Source organism: Schistocerca piceifrons, chromosome 1, assembly GCF_021461385.2.
Source record: "Schistocerca piceifrons isolate TAMUIC-IGC-003096 chromosome 1, iqSchPice1.1, whole genome shotgun sequence".
Lineage (NCBI taxonomy): Eukaryota > Metazoa > Arthropoda > Insecta > Orthoptera > Acrididae > Schistocerca > Schistocerca piceifrons.
This window is the reverse complement of record NC_060138.1, coordinates 64,442,948-64,458,794: the sequence shown is the minus strand read 5'-3', so window position 1 is coordinate 64,458,794 and position 15,847 is coordinate 64,442,948. Positions and strand designations below refer to the sequence as shown.

The following is a 15,847-nucleotide window of genomic DNA, read 5'->3' as shown; positions in this document are numbered from 1 at the left end:
AGTGGGACCCACCTCCTCTTCCTCAAAATCATTCTCTCCAAACCTTCCAGGAATTTCTCACTTCCAGCCTTGCCTCTCAATCCTTCTTGAAAAACCTTAATCCTACTCCCAGCATCACCACAGTTGAAGCCCAGGCTATCCGTGATCTGAAGGCTGACCGATCTATCGTTATTCTTCCGGCTGACAAGGGGTCCACGACCGTGGTACTTGATCGTCGGGAGTATGTGGCAGAGGGATTGCGTCAGCTTCCAGACAACACTACGTACAAACTTTGCCAAGGTAATCCCATTCCTGATGTCCAGGCAGAGCTTAAAGGAATCCTCAGAACCTTAGGCCCCCTACAAAACCTTTCACCTGACTCCATCAACCTCCTGACCCCACTGACACCCCACACCCCTACCTTCTACCTACTTCCTAAAATTCACAAACCCAATCATCCTGGCCGCCCCATTGTAGCTGGTTACCAAGCCCCCACAGAACGTATCTCTGCCTACGTAGATCAACACCTTCAACCCATTACATGCAGTCTCCCATTCTTCATCAAAGACACCAACCACTTTCTCGAATGCCTGGAATCCTTACCCAATCTGTTACCCCTGGAAACCATCCTTGTAACCATTGATGCCACTTCCTTATACACAAATATCCTGCACGTCCAGGGCCTCGCTGCAATGGAGCACTTCCTTTCACGACGATCACCTGCTACCCTACCTAAAAGCCCTTTCCTCATTACCTTAGCCAGCTTCATCCTAACCCACAACTTGTTCACTTTTGAAGGCCAGACATACTAACAATTGAAGGGAACAGCCATGGGTACCAGGATGGCCCCCTCGTACGCCAACCTATTTATGGGTTGCTTAGAGGAAGCCTTCTTGGTTACCCAAGCCTGCCAATCCAAAGTTTGGTACAGATTTATTGATGACATCTTCATGATCTGGACTCACAGCGAAGAACTCCAGAATTTCCTCTCCAACCTCAACTCCTTTGGTTCTGTCAGATTCACCTGGTCCTACTCCAGATCCCATGCCACTTTCCTTGACATTGACCTCCATCTGTCCAATGGCCAGCTTCACACATCCGTCCACATCAAACCCACCAACAAGCAACAGTACCTCCATTTTGGCAGCTGCTAACCATTCCATATCAAACAGTCACTTCCCTACAGCTTAGGTCTTCATGGCAAACGAATCTGCTCCAGTCCTAAATCCCTGAACCATTACACCAATAACCTGAAAACAGCTTTTGCATCTCGCAACTACCCTCCCGACCTGGTACAGAAACAAATAGCTAGAGCCACTTCCTCACCCCCTCAAACCCAGAACCTCCCACAGAAGAACCCCAAAAGTGCCCCACTTGTGACAGGATACTTTCCGGGACTGGATCAGACTCTGAATGTGGCTCTCCAGCAGGGATACGACTTCCTTAAATCCTCTCCGCTCCACCAAGAGTGTCTTTCCGCCGTCCACCTAACCTCCGTAACCTCTTGGTTCATCCCTATGAAATCCCCAAACCACCTTCCCTACCCTCTGGCTCCTACCCTTGTAACCACCCCCGGTGTAAGACCTGTCCCATGCACCCTCCCACCATCACCTGCTCCAGTCCTGTAACCCGGAAGTTGTACACGATCAAAGGCAGAGCCACATGTGAAAGCACCCACGTGATCTACCAACTGACATGCCTACACTCTGAAGCGTTCTATGTGGGAATGACCAGCAACAAACTGTCCATTCACATGAATGGACACAGGCAGACAGTGTTTGTTGGTAATGAGGATCACCCTGTGGCTAAACATGCCTTGGTGCACGGCCAGCACATCTTGGCACAGTGTTACACTGTCCGGGTTATCTGGATACTTCCCACTGATACCAACCTATCAGAACTCCGGAGATGGGAACTTGCCCTTCAGTATATCCTCTCTTCCCGTTATCCACCTGGCCTCAACCTCCGCTAATTTCAAGTTGCCGCCCCTCGTACATCACTTGTCACTCAACAACATCTTTGCCTCTGTACTTGCGCCTCGACTGACATCTCTGCCCAAACTCTTTGCCCTTACAATGTCTGCTTGTGTCTGTATATGTGCGGATGGATATATATATCTGTGTGTGTGTGTGTGTGTGTGTGTGTGTGTGTGTGTGTGTGTGTGTGTGTGTGTGTGTGTGCGAGTGTAGTGAAAGCTTGAAATTTGTGTGTGTGTTTGTGCGTGTTTTTATTGTCTCCTATCAACATACCAACGCTTTCGTTTGGTAAGTTACAGCATCTTTATTTTTAGATATTTAAATGTTTGTTAGATATTCCCTTTCTGCCCACATTTAATGGCAATGAATAGTATCAGTTGTGAGAGGAACTTAAAAAATATTGTACAGAAGTACCACACATGAAAAAGACAAACAATGAATATGAAATAGGATAACCAATAAACATGAAAGCTTTGCCAGCTTCTGTAATACACACACACACACACACACACACACACACAGTGCCATTTCTGCTCATCATATAGTGTTGGAGGTAAATTCTGTGAATTTCCAGAACAAGACTATGATAAATTTTAATGTTTCCCCACTACAAATTTAGTGTTACAAGGTGTACAACTTTGCTTCCGCTGTTTGCCGATAGGTGGCAACAACGGTAAGTAGCGGTCAAAGGAAACAGACCGCAGATATCAGGCAGTTAGCTTGGACCTCGGTTAACATAACCTCATTCAAACATTAGTTGATTTGTGTCTGCATCATAAAGTTGTTCTTGATTGAAAGTGTCAGTTTACGAGCCTAATTCTTGTCATTTGCGGGGGGTGTTATTGTTTTGTTTCAATATGAAGAAAACAGCAGCTGAGTCTCATTGAATGCTCTCAAGTACATATGGTAAGGACACTATTAGTGAAAGAACGTGTTGGGAGTGGTTTCAACACTTCAAGAATGGTGCTTTTAATGTCGTAGATTGGCATAGTGGTGGAAGAGAGAATGTTTTCAAAGATGCAGAATTGGAGACACTGCTGAGTGAAGACTTGCGTCAAACTCAAGAAGAATTGGCACAATCAGTGGGAGTGACACAGCAAGCCATTTCAGAAAGTCTGAAGGCTATGGGCATGGTTCAGAAAGAAGGAACTTGGCTCCTGTTTGAACTGAAACCAAGAGACATTGAACGGCATTTGTGTGTTTGTGAACAGTTGCAAAAACAGAAGGGATTTCTGTGTCGCATTGTGATCAGGGACAAAAAATGGGTTCATTATGATAACACTAAATGCAAAAAATCATGGGGATATCCGGGCCATGCTTCCACATTGACAGCCAAACCGAATATTCATGGCTCCAAGATCACACTCTGCGTTTGGTGGGACCAGCTCGGTATCGTGTACTATGAGGTGTTGAAACCAAGTGAAACAATCACAGGTAGTTGTTATTGAATGCAATTAATGTGTTTCAGCAGAGCACTGAAAGACAAACAGCTGAAATACAGTGAGAGACACAATAAAGTGATTTTGCAGCATGACAGTGCTCGACCGTACATTGCAAAAGAGGTCAAAACGTACGTGGAAACATTAAAATGGGAAGTCCTACCCCACCCACCGTATTCTACAGGCATTGCTCCATCTGACTATCATCTGTTTAGATCAATGGCGCATGGCCTGGCTGACCAACACTTCTGATCTCATGTAGAAGCCACAAATTGGATCGATTCGTGGATCGCTTCAAAAGATGAACAATTTTTTTGAGATGGAATTCATACACTGCCCAAAAGATGGGAGAAAGTAGCATCCGGCGATGGAAAATACTTTGAATGATACACGTGTAACCAATTTGTTTCATTAAAGCCTCAAATGTTGGGGAAAAAACGGTGGAAGCAAAGTTTTACACCTTGTAAAATTGCACATTTTTTTCTCTATCACAATCATCTGTTCCTTTTTACCCAATAAATAATCTGCCCAAGGAAGATATGTATTCTTAATGCCAAAACATGAAAATTTTTGCACTGATGTGTTATTGTTTGTACTGTCATAAAGCTATATCAGGTTACCAAAAATATCCATAATATGCCTTTACAGTTTAGTTCACTTACAACTACTTTGTAAGAACGGAAGTAGCTGTTTCTGTAGGTGACATTTCTACAGTGGCTATGACTGGTTTACACTCATAAAATATAAAGGAAAAACATATGCCTTCAGCCACACTTATTAAAAGCATATCTTACAAAACTTCAACACTTAAAAATGTGGCGAAAAATATTTCATAACTAAAGGTTAATGTTTTTCCTATATATCCTGTAGGAACTGAAATAAATCAATAATTCCACATAGCTCTAGTACATCAATTAACAATTTTTGTCTAGGCTATCACAATACTGATATCTTGATGCATAGTTATATATGTTGCTGCTTTTTCCTGTAAAAGCCTTTTAAATTCCTACTGGTGGGTATTGCATTGATTTTAATGTGCTCACATTTATTGCAGATGAAAAGAGCCGTGACACTGAGGCAGAAGCTGACATTCCTCAGGTGTCGAGAGATCTGGAAGATGACAAAGAAAGCGACAGCAGTTCATCTACAGAACTATGTGATGAACCTGATAGGCTGAGTGACTTTGATTCAGAGGAAGCAACCAGTCTCAGTGAAGCGTCATCCTATGTGTCTGGTCATTCTCTTTCTGTGCCACTTCCATGCAAAAAAGATGGATCAACGAGGAGCCCCAAGAGTATGCAGTCACCACTGAGTGAGAAAGCCCCATCCCCTATCAGCACACAGAAAAACCTCATATCTCCTGTGGAAGAAGAAGTTGTGCCAGAAATTCCAGAAGAGGTTGTAAGTGTCTTTCCAATGGAGGAACTGAAAATCCAAGCAGAACAGCAAGAGTTGGAGAATGGTGGTGTGATACACACAAAAACTGAGAGTCAGCTGACAGTATCAACAGAAGCTGGACACCTGCAGAGTGTACTTCCAGTTGCTGCTGATGGAGATGACTTAATGGTAAAGGTAACGGTGCAAGATAGTGTTAAAAGTGAAAAATCAGTCACCATAAATGGAAGCAACAAGTATTTTCACAGTTTAGAGACTGTTACATTTTTAGAAAGGAACTTAATAAATTCAGACATATTAAAAGTACCTGAGTCAGAAGGTGATAAAACAATAATTTCACAAGACATCAAGGAAAACTTCCAAGATACCTCTAATGTTGAAATCCTTCCAAGTATCATTCAGATTTCACACGAGGCATCTGAAAACCAAGAACTGGATATTTCATCTTCAAGGATGCATAGTATTAAGGAGTCCGAGCGGTATGTAACGACAGCCACAGGCGACAATATTTTTTCATCTGTGATATTGGAATCAAAAAAGACTGAAAATTTAAGTACAGACATGGAACAAATCTTTCCAGAAACTAGTACAGTTCCTTCTATTGTTATGCAATCCATAGATAAAGACATTATTTCTTCAAAAGATACCTCAGCAAGTGATTCTAAATATATTCTTGAACCTAGTGAAAAAGAAAGAAGTGTTGATTATGAAGACATGTCAGTCATTCTGGAGTTCAATCAGAGACTTCACGGGCTGCATGACAAAGCATTAAGCAAAGCTCCAGGGACTGAAGGTGATAGTGATTACCTGCAAATGTCTGAACTTCTGGAGATAGACCACAAGATGCACTCAGGGCGTCGTAACAGTGAACGAGCATTAAAAATCATACAAGAAAACTCTGAAATTCTTCAGAGAATACTGCAGTGTCAAATGAGACGTGCCAGTAAGTTTTCAGAAGAAGGTTCAAATGGTACAAATGGTGTGTCAGAAGATGACTCAGATTCTGTGAAGGCGCCATCAGTGCCATCATCAACAAGTACTGAAAATGTACCATTTTTTCTAAGTGCCGAGTGTAAAAAGCTGAGTGAAAGTATACTGTCAAAAACTATTGTGAATGACTCATTTCAGGAACATCATACGTTAACAGATGAGCACAAAGTTCCAATTCCTGTAATTGTTTCTGCAGTGTCTAAAACTGAATCTCAACCTGTAGATGTAATGACTAGTTTCCACAATGATAAACAAACCAAACAAAGCTCAATGCATTTCATCTCGTCTGTCCCGATTAGTGCCTCTTACAGTTCTGACAGCACAGTTAATCCAACTGCTCTTGATGACATAAATTCCAAGATTTTCCCACAAAATACTGAGGCAACAACATTTGACAAGGAAACAGGGAGAGAAAAAAGTTTTTCATTTTCTTTCCCTTCTTCTATACTTGCCTCTGATGAAGTACCCACATCTCAAAAAGAAGATAAACCATTCTACACTGGTGAGGAGAACAGTACCATGTCTATGAGTTTTCCTGACACAACTTCAAAAGCAAGTGACAGTTCAACAGATTTCAAAGTAAAGTCATCCACTGTGGAGAGTGAAGATCATTCCAGTTTTTGGGGGCTGTGGAACATTTCCTCTACAAGTGATGAGAGTTCCATTGACAGCCAAAAACTAATTAAATCGTGTGCTTCACACATGCTTAAAGATGATCATTCAAGTTCAGAACGTAGTTTTAGGCCTATAATTGTTCATTCTTCATCTCTCGATAAAACAGGATTTCGTGATGAAAAGCTGCCTCGGCCTTTGTCAGAGGGTGATTCCCAAGATCCCCATTACAGCAATATAGGGAGGAAATATGTTCCGACAATATCAGCAGTAGACTGCCCTGTTGAAGAGCCTACACAGGTGACAACATCTGAAGCTTTACCGAGAAAACACTTTGAACAGTTTTCATATACACGAAGTTTTGCTGTGAAAGAAACCCCTGTAACAGCCTCATTTAGTCCTAAAAGTTCAGTTCTAGATCTGAAGCATCCTGTTCAAGTATCAGACATGCACTCCAGTTTCTTGTCACAGCAAGAAAGTAGAAGCATGTCCAGCTGCATCACTGAGAAACATCAGCAACCTCTTGAATCAACCCAAAGAAAACTTGCTTCCATAGAGTCGGAGTTAGAATTTCAGCCAGTATTAACACATTCGCTGTCAGAAACCAGGGAAGATGAAACTTCACACAGAAGTGGGAAAGAAAGTCGACCATTGTCTCCTACTGTTACAGAGATGCTAAATCGATCATCGTCATCAGGGTCACTACAAGGTAGTCGATCCAAACTTAAGAAAGATTTTGTTTCACCACCTCCATCCCCTTTCCGCAGGTACACATCGCCTGTTAGGAAAACTTCAAGTCTTGAGCGTCCAGTGTCTTTACATTTCTCTAAGGGAAGTTCATCTTTTGATTCTTCTGAAGATGGTAAAATGAGATACAAAACTTCACCTTTGTACAAATCTTTCAGTATGCTTTCTGTAAATGAAGCAGGTGAAATACAGCACACACAATATGACAGTGCACCAAGGCATAGGAAAAAAGACCCCTTGAGAAGACGAACGTCAACAGATCTGTCTATTTCTTTTTCATCTACTAAAAGTAAGTCCCCAAAAGCCACTTCTCCAGTATTCTCTCCATCAAAACTTAAGGAGACAGGTGTTTCTTTCCCTCCAATTAAGTCCGTACACCAGGCTGACAGTCCTACAAAATCAGCAAAGTTCAGCCCATTTCCAACAAGAGCAGGTTCATGGCAGCCAAAAGAGCTTGGAATAAAACTGGGCCTATACTCTTCAACTGAGTCATCTGGAAGATCCTCCAACAAGAAGTTGTAAAATAAAGCATAACAGAATACGTCTAAAATGCTGTGATGACTGACTTAGAGCACTAGTATTTTGCATGCATGACAAGAACAATTTCAGCCCAGATGGTATGAGACAAGTATGCACATGCGAAGCTTTAGGATAACTAGGTCTGGTGCTAACAGCCCAGTAGTGTGAGTGCATGCAGTCTTGAATGCAAACAATAACTAGTATTGTGTTCCACTGTGCTTTAACACAGACTAGAGCTGCTGAACTTATTTTTAAATAATTTTATAAATCATAGTTACAGCCCTGTTGTTGCTGACATTGATACAATGCCTAGTTTATATAAATATGTAAAAGTTGTTGAATTATTTAGACTGGAAAATAGGAGAATATTTGAGTATCACTGTCAGGTTCCGTGCAGTGTGTGCCTTATTTCTCAAAGAAAAACATAAATTTGGATTCTACAAATAATTTTGCACGTATCAGTATGTAACTTAAACAATTTTTGTTGATTTCTAACCAAATTCATAATGTGATTTATAAATGACACACAGTATGAATAAGGCACATGATATCAATTTGCCTGGCAGTGGAATTGCACTGAACTGATTGAAAAGTTATTTTTCATTGAAAAGCTAAAAAAGTTACACTATTTAACAGTTTTTCTCTACAATACACAACAATATATAAAAATCATGTCTTATTTCTGATGTACGTTATATGTAAATGGACGTAATTATACAAAAATTGTTATTGCATTGCAAATAAATTGTTTATACTGTAAAGACACCCGTGCTCACAGTAAAGTTAACTTGGTAACCAGACTACCAATAACATATTTTTCATTTCGATGTGAATCATCTTGGCACAGTTACATATGTGATGTTATCCAGGCAGTTCCATCTTATTAAAGCCATATGTAAAATTGCAATATTTCTGAATCAATTTATGTGAATATTTTAATATAATTTAGTGCCCTGAGTATTTAAATATACATATCCTGTGAAAAAAGTGTATACATATATATTACTATACCCCTGATTTTAAGTTTATTAGTGCCACATTTGTAATTTTGTCTATATTTTCTGTAATAAATATGGTAAACATACCCAAAATATACTGTGATTTGCATAAATTATTTGTTCAGTTGATTATATTAGGACACATGGCTTACTAGAAACAGGTCTAACCTGAGCTGTATTGACCAATAATCTCAGACAGGCCACATAAATGATATGTGACCAGTCTGATATGTAGACTGACTGCATTTTCCCAGTATGCTGCCAATGAATCAAACTCTTGTCACTTGGCTGAACTATGACCTAGTGTGTGTCATCATCCAATGACATATCCTTACAAATTGTTATTCCCAGGTATGTGCTTAGATTGACTGATTCTAATTGGGAATAGGATACTACTCTTTTTTTATTTTGAGAAATGCATAATTTTACATTCCTGCACATCTTCAGCGACTTTCATATTTACATCACTCTGAAATCTTGTCATAATCTGTCTGAATATTTCTGCAGCTTTTTTCAGACAGTACTCCATTACGAATGACTGTACCATCTGCAAATGTCCAAGGTTGCTATTAATATTGCCAGCAAGATCATTAACGTACAACATGAACAACAAGGATTCCAGCATACTTTCTGGGACATGCCTAAAGTTGATTCTACTTCTGTAGAGGACTCTCCATCCAAAATATCAAGCTGAGTGCTGCCTCTCAAGAAATCCTCATCCAGTCACAGAATTTTGTTTCATACCCAATGAAATCATAATGTTTTAATAAACGTTGATTTGGTGCCAAGTCAAACGGTATTTGGAAGTCAAGGGATTCTGGATCTATTTGATTTCCTTGATCCATGCTTTTAGGATGTTATGTGAGAAAAGTGCAAGTTGGGCATCATATTATTGGTATTTTTGGACTCGATACTGGTTGGCGTAGAGGAGGTCATTCTATTCGAGATACCTTATGTTTGATCTCAGACTATGTTCTATGATTCTATAACAGATGGATGTGAAGGAGATGGAGTAGTAGTTTTGTGTATCATATCTGTTACCCTTCTTACAGATGGATGTGATCTGTCCTTTTTTCCAATTACTGAGCACTGTTTTTTGTTAAAAGAATCTGTGGTATCTTAACATGAGAGCTAACGCAGCTGAAAATTGTGTATAGATTCTGATAGGGGTCCCACTGGTCCTTATATCTCACATATCATGTAAGCTACATTTTCAGTTCCACATGCCACATTTTTTAATCCCCCTGTAGCAGCAAACACCAAATGGAGATCTATGCCACATCATATTGAGATGTTCTAAATGTGCTCCACACCAAAATAAGCTGTAGGAGTACCTGGTAAAACTGTGGATTCCCTTTTCAACTAATATTAAAATACCATTAGGTCAAAAATCCACAATATTAACAGTTTTATAGCACACTACCTTCAAAAAGCAAACATCTTGATATTTTACATATAGAAATTTATAAATTTACATACACGGTGTCCCATTTATCTTGATCATCCCAAATAACTGTTTGATGATTGCCTTCATCGTAGCTTTGTTTTTTTACAAAGATATGAACAGTGGTATGACTTTTTTTAAATGGCACCCTGTATTTTTTATTTGGTAATTAATTTCCTCTCCAAAGGACCTATTCAAAAATGTATCACAGTGTACTATTCACTGAAACATATTGTTATTAATTACATAACACAACATTGACGTTGACTCTCCCAGCGCTTAGTGCAGGTACTCGGGGTAATGGAACACATCCACATGCTGACATTGACAGATGACAAATGTAAACATAATTAGAATGCACACCCGTCATTCCATCAACCATTGTCAGTTGAAGAGTTGTGTGAGTAGAATGTACACCAACGAAGAGAAGGTAGAAATGCTACTCATCTATAGGGAATGTAATTTAGCAGAACAGTAATTACAATACTGTTTTCTTATGTACAGGTACATTTAGTACAGTAGTTTAGTCCTTTTAAATACTGTTGTGTAGAGTAGGCATGCAGTAAAGGCTGTCCTTCCTACTAACTGCATCAACATAATGTTTCTTTTATTGTTGTTGTTGAAGGCAGGCGGAATGCTACGCAGACAGTGAGACTGTACAGAGAGTGATATCTTGACAAGAACCCACCATCCTGATGTATGTTTTCTCATCATGTTGTGACGCTTCAGGAAATGTTAAGTTTCAACCCATGACAATGCAATCATCGTAGCACTCGCACAGATGAAGCTGCCGAAGTTACTGTTCTCGCTTCCATCGCTATGAGTCCACATGTGAACACACAACAGTTTGAAGATGAGATTGGCATTCCTAAACCCAGTGTACATCGTATTCTTACACATCACTGGTTCCATTCTTACCATGTGCACCTACATCAAGAATTGCATGGGAATGGTTTCCAGAATCGTGTACAGTTCTGTAAGTGGGCACAACAGCAAGTCCTTGCCAACCTGAACTTCTTCTCCAATGTTCAATTTACCGATGAATGTTCCTTCTCAGACAAAGGACGGGTAAATACAAGGAACATGCATTATTGGTCCAGCAACAACCCATGATGGCTTAGACAAGTGGAACATCAGCATCAATGGAGAGTTAATGTCTGGTGTGGGATGCATGATACTACAATTATTGATCCTTATTTCATCAATCGCAGTCTAAACAGCACAGTGTATCCCAGCTTCCTCAGACAAATTCTTCCTCCTCTTCTGGATGAGGTGCCGCTAAGAACCAGAATGCTTATGTGGTATCAACACGATGGATGTCCAGCACATAATGCCTTGCGTGTTCTGAACCAAAGGTATCCTGCCAGATGGATTGGTCAAGGAGGAACAGTTACTGGGCCTGCTAGGTTTCCTGATTTAAATCCTCTGGACTTTTTTCTTTGGGAATGCATTAAAGATATTCCAATAACTCCAGAGGAAATGCAGGAATGTATCCTGCTTGCTTGTAATTCTCTTCAGCAGGCAACACTGGAAGCAGTAAATAATTCTTTCATTCAACGAGTGCACCAGCGTATCAGTGTCTGGGGTCACCACTTTGAGCACCTTTGAACATTCTACTCCTGGACAATGGTATTCGACAGTCAAAGTCAATTTTGTGTTATGTTTTTACTTGGTTTTCATCTGTTTTCTGACAACTCCAGCATATGGCCGAGTTTGTGATCCTGGGCCAAAGTCATTGTTGTGTTATGTAATTAATGATGTTGTTTTTCAGTGAATGATACACTGTGATACAGTTTTGAATAGGTCTTCAGGAAAGGAAATGAATTACTGAATGAAAAATACAGGGTGCCATTTAAAAAAAGTCATACTGCTGTTCGTATCTTTGTAACAAGAACAAAGCTACAATGAAGGCAATCATGCTGATTGATGTCCCCCTGATGGCTAAAGAAGATTTGCTTGAAATATTTTTTAATTTGCATCTGGACAAACAGTTATTTAGGGTGGTCAAGATAAATGGGACACCCTGTATGTATAAAATAGCTTTATACATAAGATGTAACTATCCTCACTAACATCAATAAGCAGTTGTAATGGCTGTACTAATTCCAGCAAAAATCCAATAACTTTTTTATTTTTTTCCAATTCATATTCAACAGCTTCTACTGAAGCTTCTTCCACACAGTCCGGTACAGGCACAAATAGATGGAGATATAGAGCACTGAACTTACAAGGTTTCAGTGAATGCACTCGCACTTCTTATGAGACATTACAGTAGTACATACTCCTTTTCTTGCTGTCTATTTACAATACACCAGCCAGTAATGCCAATAGCCATATCATGTAAAAAAGAAATGACTTGCATAGACCCTTCTTTAACTTCCACTGAAGATCACAAGCACATAGTTAATTTATATACAAGACAACTTAAAACTGCATGCAGTACTGGGATTCAAACTGAAATCCATGTCTGTAACATAGTTCTAACATGTCACATACAATCATTGACATCCTTGGGAGAGCCAGGTATAACAAAATTATTCCACCAGATGTGCAAGAAGTCTGTGACAGGTCAAATAGCCTCAGACTACAGGAAGATTGTATTAAATCCAGTTCCAAAGAGGGCAGGAGCTTACAGGCATGATTACTATCAAAACATCAGTTCAGAAAATCATTGTTACAAAATATTGACACAAATTATGTATTGCAGAAGCGAAAGTGAGTGAAGTCAATACTTGGGAAGATGAGTTTGTGTTCTGGTGAAATGAAGGAACACATGAAGCAATATTGGCCCTACAGCTAATCCTAGAAGACACTGTGAAGAATAGAAAACCTATATTTCTAGCATTTGTAAATTTAGAGAAAGCTTTTGACAGTGTTAACTGCACTACACTCTTTGAAATTTTGACAGGTTATTTACAACTTGTACAGTTATTTACAACTAGTACAAAAGCTAGACTGGAATTGTAGGAATCGAAGGACATAAAAGTGAAGCTGTAGTTGTGAATGCAGTGAGCCTATCCCCAAATATCAATATATTGATTAAGCAAGCTGTGAAAGATACTAAGGAGAAATTTGGGAAGGGAATTGGTGTCAGGGAGAAGAAATAAAAACATTAGGATTTGCCAGTGACTTTGTAATTCTGTCAGAGATGGCAAAAGACTTGGAAGAGCAGTTGAACAAAATGGACAGTAACTTGAAAAGAAACTATAAGACAAACATCAACAAAAATTAAACAATGGTAATGGAATGTGGTTAAATTAAATTAGGTAATGCTGAGAGAATTAGATTAGGAAATGAGCCACTGGAAGTATGGTACCATAGTAAATGAGCTTCATTATTTGGGAAGCAAAATAATTGGAGAAGACATAAAATGCAAACAGGCAACAGCAAGAAAAGAATTTATGGAAATGAGGAATATGTTAACATACAATACCAGTTTAAGTGGTAGGATGTCTTTTCTGGAGATTTCTGCCTGCAGTGCTGCTTTACATGGAAGTGTAAAGCAGACAATAAGTATTTCAGACAGGAAGAGGACAGAAGCTTCTGTAATGAGCTGTTATATAATAATGTTGAAGACTAGAGGGGCAGATCAAATAACAGATGAGGAGGCAGTGAATTGAAGTGGGGAAAAAATCAATTAGTGGCACAGCTTCACTAAAAGTGAGGATAAGTTGACATAACACATCCTGAGGTATCAAGGAATTGTCAGTTTGGTAATGGAAGGAAGTTCGAGGGGTAAAAATTGTAGAGGGAGACGAATGCTTGAATATGGTAACGAGGCCCAAATGGATGTAGATTGCAGTAGTTATGCCTAGATGAGAATGCTTGTGCAGGATAGGCTGCCATGGAGAGCTGCATTAAACCAGTCTCCGGACTGAAGCCCAGAACAACAACAAATAATCACATATGAATATGACTGGAAAGACCTGGGTGGAATGTAAATAAAAGAATTAGTAAAGGTAATTCCTCACTTTATATTTGAGGTGTCACATCGTTGATAACCACTTGTGCGTGCGTGTGTGTGTGTGTGTGTGTGTGTGTGTGTGTGTGTGTGTGTGTGTGCGCGCGCGCACGCGTGCGTAAAACTTGTATGTAAATGTACTTCACAGTTCAAAGTAGTCCCTTCCTCACACTTCTCTGGAAATATTTATAAATGTAATTACTTGCACAGCAAAATATCACTTCCTTTTAAGTATTCTGTACAATCTGAGAAACAGCCAAATGTCACTTAATTGAAATATATGGACTACAAAAGTGGGTAATATTTTGTCAAAAAAATTCCATAAAAGTATTGAACCTTCCAAGCTAGTATATTGTTCATGCGAAAGAGCCTATCTACATACCATACAGATAAGATCTTTTTCTTATGCATCTCCTAATCCACATCCTTATTTACTGTTTGGCTCTTTGTATTTTGAGCAACATCCTAGTTGTTAAAGAACACTAATCAGCATAACCTTAATTTTGTAATGACACTCCCGTACTTTTTCAACCTCAGAAAGCATGTGTTTTCCTAGGACAGGACTGTATGCCCATTTCAATGCTATTGAAATTTAATGTTCTGTTTATTGCAATGACATTTTTGAGGAATTCTATGCCATTTATGGCTATTTCAATTAAGTTGATGCAGTGCACATTCTGAAAGTCCTTTTCATCTGCAATTAGAAGCCATGAAACTAATTTTACATGTTTATCTTTTGCCAAATTGTGAAAACAAATTTTTGGCAAGTGTTGATATTCACATCAGAAAATATTCACATGGTTTTCCTACACAACCTCTCTTGCACAATCCGCATTTTTTAGAACAGTCTTCTTTTGGAACAGTAATTACCACTTTTTTTATATCTACATACCTTATTCCATTTTTCATGAATCCCTTCCTTCGCTCCAAAGAATTTCCAAGGGCATGTCACCCACAATTTGATTCAAATACATTGCTTAACATAATTCAGTTCATTTATATGATTCTCACTGAGTACCAAAGATTGCTAGACATGTAGAGGAAGCATGTATTTCAATGGTTGTTGAGCCACACAAAGATAACGTCACCAGTGTTTGGGCAGCTGTGATCCTGGTTACAGAATAAATCATCAGTTAAGAGCCAAACAACTTCCCAACACCAAAGCGTTTCCTTCAAAAAGTGTAAAGTCTGGAATCCCAAACTCTTATTAACAATTAAATTAGTGTATTTCACATACATTCTTTCCTTGATCCTGTGAGGTAATATTCTTCTAGCCACAGAAAATGGAATATGAGGAAGGATGTTAATTAAGAAATATTGTGTGTTATGGATGTGCAGTATAGCAGGGAGAATCCACATTTAAATTTGTAAGTGATTTGGGGCCCCAGTTTCAAACATGATCATATGGATTATCACTAGGTACATGACACATACATCTCTCGTTTATAAAACTGGTCATTTGGATGGCAGCCATTACATTTCTGACATGTCAATGCTGATTGCTGTGCCCTGCTTTCAAGGTCCCATGATGATGTCCTCCAGCAAGATAATGCAAGACCACATGTTACTAGTGCTGTCCTGATCTTCCTTTATACAATGGGTGCTTGGACCTTGTCCTGGCCTTCATGTTCTTCAGATCTCACTACCATTGAAAACATATGGTCATGTGTTATCAAGTGACTGCCATGTCAACGCTAACCAACCACTATAACTGATGAATGTTGGCTTAGAGATGAAGCAGGATGTGATGATGAACTCACATCTGGCAACAAAGCTCAGTTGTATTT

At 39.3% G+C, this 15,847-nt stretch overlaps 1 protein-coding gene across 1 annotated transcript in view; it reads left to right on the top strand.

The window, feature by feature from the left end:
- The window catches only part of LOC124776685, a 712,754-nt gene extending 704,050 nt beyond the window's left edge, over positions 1 to 8,704 (top strand). The window contains exon 11 of the mRNA XM_047251827.1: positions 4,449 to 8,704. Within this exon, the coding sequence (XP_047107783.1) occupies positions 4,449 to 7,660 (3,212 nt within the window). The 3' untranslated portion in view covers positions 7,661 to 8,704. The remainder of the gene's footprint in view (positions 1 to 4,448) is intronic.
- Positions 8,705 to 15,847: the final 7,143 nt, after the last annotated feature.